Here is a 7,481-nt window from a genome sequence, read left to right as displayed (position 1 = left end):
AGCCAGAGTCTATAGAGGTTTTTCACTAGACTAGGATACTGTTGGTCATTTGTTAGCTGCATATTGAGGTTTCAAGGCAAATATTTTTATAATGTTATATATATGTCATCAAGATGAGAGATTTTGGTTTATATGTTTTTAGTTAATTAATTTGCAACAAATTAATAAATCAAAGATTGGGATTGAATAGGGTAAAGTACCAATTGAGTAGATATTATCAATTTTTAGAATGTAAGAGTGAGATTTATATATTAATATTTTGTAAAGCCTAATTTAATTGATAAAGGATTATTTGTTACTTTAATAATTTTTTTTTACACTAGAATCCAAATAAATAGGGAAAATCATAATTTTATCACTGAAAATTTCACCCACATTCTATTACTCACATTATATTTGGACTTTATACTGAAATTAAACAATGTATTTTGATTTAACTACACATTGAAAAACCCTTGAGATGTAAATGAACAGCTTCAAATAAAACAACCAAAAGAAGATTATCATTTTTCTTTTTCTTTTTTTTAAAAAAAGCAGCTCATCTCACCAAATGCTTCATCTGCAATTCACATTGGCTTTCTTCAACAACCTCAACATGAAAAGAAAAAGAAAAGGCCAAATAATAAGGCTATTAAAAAGAGTCTCAAGGATCGTCGATTATTTTCTTTTATGGTAAAACAGGATTAAGTGACATTCATGAGGCTTGGTTAGGGTCATCGGAGCTGGTTTTTTCGGCCGGACTAGTCAACCGTCCATTGAATTCAGAATTATAGATGTGCCCCATCTTCAGTCTCTTAGTCTCCAGGTATCTCTTGTTCTCCTTTGTTATTGGGGTCAATAAGGGAACCCTTCCGACAACACTGAGACCATAACCTTTAAGCCCGATATACTTTGCCGGGTTGTTAGTCATCAACTTCATCGTTCGAACACCAAGATCTTGAAGTATCTGCAGGTGGCGAACGTCAGCCTCAAACTTAATAACATCATCCAATTCAGTTCAGAAATAAATCTCCAGAGTGAAGATGTTACAGGAAAAAAAAGTACAAATGTCAAGAGTCATGCTGTCATTGGAGGACTATAACAATTAATGACTTCTCAGACAATCTCTCCGGCATGATAATGAAGAATAAGAAAAAGCTCGTAAGCTGAGCAGAAGGCAAAATTATATACATAAATCTTTACATTTGAACCTCTTAGACATGCAGGATGCTACTTTCCTGGTCACAAGATACTCTCTTACTGATAGTTTATGCAACAACGAGGACATGGATAGAGTTTTAGGATTTCAACTCAATGCGTAGACATCTAAAAATGCGGGGAAAATGAAGAACGCCGGAGTACGAGGAGATAAACCATTGCACCTACAATTAATAGGCTCTTCTGCGTGCTATTTCTTAGAAATACTTGACAATTTCCCACAGTTTAATCACACATCAAAGTTCAATAAATCAGAAGTTTCTGATATCATAAAATGCTCATGCATTCATGCACAACTTATCACAATTTGACCTTAAACTATGCCCAGATGTTCATTTTGGTCCTAAAGCCAACAATGTGTTACTCTCATCCCTCAACTGCACAGCAATATTAACTTCAGTACTTAAACCACTCAAATATGTTCATCTTTGTCACTGAACACACAAACATATTCATTTTGGCTATTGTGTAAACCTCAACTAAATTTAAAACTAAAATAATTCGCTAGATGGACAAATGAGAAAACCACAGTGAACATTTTCATGTAGTTCAGGGACACAATAGTACTCTTGGGTTTAAGAACCAATTCTTGACTTTCACCTATTTTTATGAGCATATAATCAAAGATTATTAGATGATCGATTGTGTCAAAGAAGTTTAGAAACAGATATACTAAACATACCTGGGCTCCAATTCCATACTCCCGTGAATCCACGGGAAGTCCTAGTTCTTCATTTGCCTCAACAGTATCACGCCCCTTATCTTGTAAATTGTAAGCACGGAGCTTGTGACCCAAGCCAATACCTCTTCCCTCATGTCCACGGAGGTATACTAACACTCCCCTGCCGGCTTTTACAATTTGTTCCATGGCTAATGATAATTGATTACCACAATCACACCTTGCTGAACCAAATATGTCTCCTGTGAGACACTCAGAATGCACTCTAACTAGGATATCTTGCCCGTCCGCAATATCCCCCTGTTAACGTAATGTCACAAGAAAATCTTAGCAATAAGCAAACGTTTTCTATTACAGCTATGTCTGTAGAGAAAATGAAAACATCTTCGTTAAAGTTGGCAAAGAAACTTCTAGCTCATTAAGTCACAAAATGCATTTGTTAATGTATGGCACATTAATTAAAAGATCAAGATTGAATATTTACTTTAACCATGGCAATATGTTCCATTCCATCAAGCAATGACCGGTAGCAATATGCCTGAAAATCACCAAACTTTAAGGGTAAATTTGCAACTGAGGCGCGCTCTACCAACTTGTCTCTCTTTCTCCTATATCTGTACAATTACATATCATTACTGAAATTAAGTAATTTGTTCAATATAAGATTTTTGAAATAAATAAATAAAATAAGTATCATGATGACATGCCTGATCCCTTTCTATCTATTTTACCATCACAACAACTCAGACAGTTTATTCCTTGATTTTAGTCTTACATCATAAAAAAGAAAGGGGTTTTATCTTAGGTAAATGAGAAAGAAAACCATTAGTATATTTGAAGCATAATAATCAGCCTTAGGGAGAGCAAGAAGATGAATCAGTAAAGCCTCAACATATCCTTTGCGCCTGTTCTCTCTAGCCATAGCATACACTTTGTTCGTGAGCTGAGGAATGCACATTGGATATTTATAGCAAGATTATAAAAACTAAGCTCAGTAAAACTTATGGATAATGTAATAGAAAATCAATGAATCCATTTCCCACATAAACAAGGAGAAATCCTAAGTCTAGAAAGTCGGAGAAAACCTGAACCGAAATATTAAGTATGAGCGGATATTACAGTAGGGAAAACTACTCTAGGCATAAGAAAGAACCTGTCAACAAGGCAGTCTCCAGATTAAACAAGGATATATATTTGCAAGCTACATATATATGTATGATATATATATATATACACACACATGCACCCCCTCACCCCATTAACCATGCAATTTTGACTCATGTAATACAAGCTCCTACTTTACTAAAAAATGGTAAAAACTTCCTTGACAATCACATTCATGTGGTGCCAGACGCTTTCGATTTCAAAAATGGAATCCTTAGGCTTATCAACATGTATGTGAGTGTGTTTTCTATTCCAATCATATTTGCAAGTAAGATAAATTGCAAACATAAATAAAAGGATGCGCAGAAAACAGATGCGCTTTGCATATTGAGGGTAAAAGTGGAGGATGAACCTAATTAAGTCTGCTATTGAAACGATTTTCAAATTCTCCTTTTTTGCGAATTCACGGAGCTTAGGTAAACGAGCCATGGACCCATCATCATCATCCACTATTTCACAGAGGATTGCCACAGGAGGTAATCCGGAGAGGATGGCAAGGTCAACGGAGGCTTCTGTATGCCCTGCTCTTTTCAAGACTCCACCTACTCTGTACTTCAATGGAAAGATATGACCAGGCCGGTTGAAGTCCTCAGGTTTTGAGTCGGGAGATGCCAGTGCCAAAACTGTCTTTGCCCTATCTTTAGCGGATACTCCGGTAGTCGTGCCCTCTTTAGCGTCCTACAAAAGTTCATGAATGTTTGTGATTCAAACTGTTAACCTTTCCTCACTAATAATCTAAATGCCCAGATATGCTGAATGTTAATGTGGACAAATCAACATTAAATGGAACTCTTTACAGTAAGCCATGAGGTTCCAAGATTGGGGTGCTCACTTACACATGAACACAGTTGCATTGATAAAACTTTACTGAAATGGAAGTACTCAAGCTCAAAGATTACGCTTTGATGAGCTCAAAGACTCCCACTATTGAAAGCAATAATCCGCCATATTTTCTGGTAAAGAAGAAGCTAGTAACAAATGAGTAATTCCGTAAAAGTTTTGATGCTCGGCAAGTTGGAAAGAATATGGTCAGCTTATTTTCACTGCACCAGAGGAACATAAATACTACAGGATACTAATACACTCATAGTTTAGACTTACCATGTCTTTTCTCAAAGGTTTTAATCTGCCAATCATAGTAACATAGCAAAGAAATAGAGATCATACCACTGAGATTGTGAATGCAGTGCGCAATTTCTCCTCATTTTCTTTATGTGTGACCATCAAAGGAAGTTGTAACCTATCAAGGTCTTCTTCTTTCATGCTCACACAAACAATTCCAGTCCCATATCTGACAATGAAAGCCATAGCATCCGGTGTGACCAAAGACGCAGCCATAATAAGATCTCCCTCATTTTCTCTGTCTTCATCATCTACAACAATCACAAACTGAAAGATTAACTAATGTCAGTGACAATCCAGTTCTTGAGAGAAACAGAAACAAAGTTAGCCAATTGTGGGAACCAACCTTGCCTTGCCGGATGTCTTCAATGGCCTCTTGTATGGAAGAGAAACCTGCCGTTGGCAGATCCAAATCACGTTCATCATCATCAGGAAAAAATCCATCACTTGCGGGTGCCATATCTGCAGCAATTGTTCCAAGCACCACAGATTCTGTTTGAAGTGAGGCATTGGTAGTTAACCGTTCCAGCTCATCATTTGTACTATGCCCCACAGATGAACCATCACTAGGAAAAGACACATCATTGTCATTCCCAGCTCTTAACACAGCCCTAAAGCCATGATATCCTTTCAGATTCAAAGAAGAAGATCTTCGGTGACTATTGAATGGCAAACCCATTGTGTTACTTCTCTCTGCATATGGATTGATAAACCGCAACCCCTTAACTTTCAAGTCATTTTGTCCCCTATACATAAATGCACCCATTAGTCGCTATTAATAAAACATAGAGAAACTAAGGTAGCGTTTGGTTAGATGTAATTGAAAATACAGTAGATTTTCAATCACAATGTAGTTGTAAATTCTGGAGTTGAAAATGCATGAGAGTCAAATTTGGTGTTTGACTGACTGTAATTGAAAATGCTGGATTTCAAAATTGTGTTTGTTTGGGAGGATTTGTAAATCTGGATTTTGAAAACATGTGTTTGGTTGGATGTATTTGTAGGATATAAACACCCTTGCTAAGGATACTCGACTTTGGTCATTATTAAATTTAATTAATTATAAATACACAATTAATTGTTATTAATAGTAACCAAAATAATTATGCATATAATTGCTTAATTTAATATAAATTTATGGTTTCATTACAAATTAAGGATACACTATTTATAATTTTTTACATGTAGTTTTATATCCGGCCAAACAAACACACCCTACATTGCATTTCCAACTACTTTTCAAATTTTCAAATCCAACCAAACAAATACCAGATTTTGAAGTTTTTTGTAATTACAATTACATGTAGTTTTATATCCGGCCAAACAAACACACCCTAAAGCAGTAAGGAAAGTTTGCCAAATAAGTTTCTCAGTACACCTGAGGAAAACCTAAACTTTTTAGAGAAAACATATACAAACTAGACATCATGCAACATTTACCTCCAGAGTTAGACTAGTCTGGACCAAGTGTACACATACACATAGACCTACAAATATAATTTTATTTATAGGACAAACTATCATACGTTGCTTAACATACATAGACAAAACCTTAAAGTTTAAAGAAGACAAGAGAATATACATCAGAAAAACATTTCATTCTGGAATTAGACTTTGTGGAAAACAAGAGCACATAAGCACACTTCTAAATTCTAACTCTATAATAAAAACTTAGGGTGTGTTTGTTTGGCTGGATATAAAACTACATGTAATTGTAATTACAAAAAACTTCAAAATCTGGTGTTTGTTTGGTTGAATTTGAGAATTTGAAAGTAGTTAGAAATGCAATGTAGATGGATTTGGTTGGTTTTGAAACTAAGTCCAAATTGGCCTTAGTTTAATCTTCCGCATTTGGGATTTCCATAGAAAGTCTCGCACGTGGTGTCCCGTGAGACTTTCTAATAAAAATATATATAAATAAAATAAAAAATAACAATAATTTGTAATGAAAACATAAATTTATATTAAATTAAGCAATTATATGCATAATTATTTTGGTTACTATTAATAACAATTAATTGTGTATTTATAATTAATTAAATTTAATAATGACCAAGGTCGAGTATGTGTTTATATCCTACAAATACATCCAACCAAACACATGTTTTCAAAATCCAAATTTACAAATCCTCCCAAACAAACACAAAATTTTGAAATCCAGCATTTTCAATTACAGTTAACCAAACACCAAATTTGACTCTCCTGCATTTTCAACTCCAGAATTTACAACTACATTGTGATTGAAAATCTAGTGTATTTTCAACTACATCTAACAAAACGCTACCTTAGATGTTTTGTAATATTGACAAGAAATTCACGCTATAATAAACAATTCCCGTTTCTTAAACAGTATCACTATGCAAAAAATCCCTAGAATTAACAGAAAAACACAAACAAAACCTCAAGTTCATGCAGAGATTATCATCAATAGGAAAGACAATCCCATCAACACATCAAAGCAACAAACAAACGAAAATTAAAATTTTTTTCTTTTTCCTTATTGGATATAACTCAATTCCAGACAACTCGAGACAAAACAGTAAAAAAAAACATAAGTACTTCCGCTAAAAATCCCATCTTTTTTTCAGAAATTTCCTCTTCTTATAACAACGAAACAAATGAAGAACTCCAACGATAACATAATAACATCCACTCCCACTAAAAATCAATCTTTCCCCAAAACAAAAACTCAAATTCAGTCTCAAAAAAAATTTCCAATCGATCATATCCACCAAACACACAAAATGAGAAAGAGAGAGAGCGTACGGTGGGCAAAGAATGCCGAAAACCAACGAGGCAGTGGCCGGAGGAGCCATGGTAGAGGTCTCTGCGGAGCTGGTGAGGAGACGGAGGCCAATAAAGGATTTCGTTTGGTGGACAAGAGAAAAAGAGAAAGAGAGAGAATGATGGAATAAGCATTCCTAATTAAATATAAAAATTAATACTTTATGGAATAAAAATTCCTAATTAAAAATAATAATTAATATTTAACCTTGAATAAAAATAATTTAAAAATATAATTTTGTCATGAAAATTATCCATCTAAAAAGAATAATTAAAGTTTGACATGAAACTTGCCTTCTTGTCTCCGCATAAATTAGTGTTTGAAATCATGTCACAATTTTTGTAATAAGAATTATAAGTATAATTGTTGCATTAACTATATTTTATTTAAAAATATAATTATATTATATTATGGATTTTTTAGAAAAATATATAAATAATTAGATTTGAGGGGATTGAATTGAAAAACCAACATCCATATGTACTTAAAAGTAAATATATTTTATTTAGGGACTTGCATGAAACTTGCAACTGG

At 34.0% G+C, this 7,481-nt stretch overlaps 1 protein-coding gene across 1 annotated transcript; it reads right to left on the bottom strand.

Annotated features, from left to right (window-relative positions):
* Positions 1 to 639: 639 nt before the first annotated feature.
* LOC120263783 (probable bifunctional riboflavin biosynthesis protein RIBA 1, chloroplastic) lies at positions 640 to 7,056 on the bottom strand. Its single transcript, XM_039271759.1, has 7 exons — positions 6,929 to 7,056; positions 4,509 to 4,908; positions 4,208 to 4,429; positions 3,393 to 3,718; positions 2,361 to 2,490; positions 1,880 to 2,176; positions 640 to 946 (listed from the first exon to the last, which is right to left on the bottom strand). The coding sequence occupies exons 1-7, from the start codon at positions 6,976 to 6,978 to the stop codon at positions 695 to 697; spliced, it is 1,677 nt and encodes a 558-aa protein (XP_039127693.1). The 5' UTR covers positions 6,979 to 7,056; the 3' UTR covers positions 640 to 694.
* Between the last annotated feature and the right edge of the window lie 425 nt (positions 7,057 to 7,481).

Source organism: Dioscorea cayenensis, chromosome 6 (assembly GCF_009730915.1).
Source record: "Dioscorea cayenensis subsp. rotundata cultivar TDr96_F1 chromosome 6, TDr96_F1_v2_PseudoChromosome.rev07_lg8_w22 25.fasta, whole genome shotgun sequence".
NCBI classification, from domain to species: domain Eukaryota; kingdom Viridiplantae; phylum Streptophyta; class Magnoliopsida; order Dioscoreales; family Dioscoreaceae; genus Dioscorea; species Dioscorea cayenensis.
The sequence above is the reverse complement of the archived record's forward strand: the minus strand, read 5'-3'. Positions and strand labels throughout refer to the sequence as shown.

Excerpts from the sequence above, each read along its gene's own strand:
- LOC120263783 (XM_039271759.1), bottom strand. The coding sequence starts at position 6,978 with ATGGCTCCTCCGGCCACTGCCTCGTTGGTTTTCGGCATTCTTTGCCCA. Across the intron at positions 3,719-4,207 it reads CTGCATTCACAATCTCAGTG|GACGCTAAAGAGGGCACGAC; the intron begins GTATGATCTCTA and ends GAACTTTTGTAG. Across the intron at positions 947-1,879 it reads AGTATGGAATTGGAGCCCAG|ATACTTCAAGATCTTGGTGT; the intron begins GTATGTTTAGTA and ends CGCCACCTGCAG.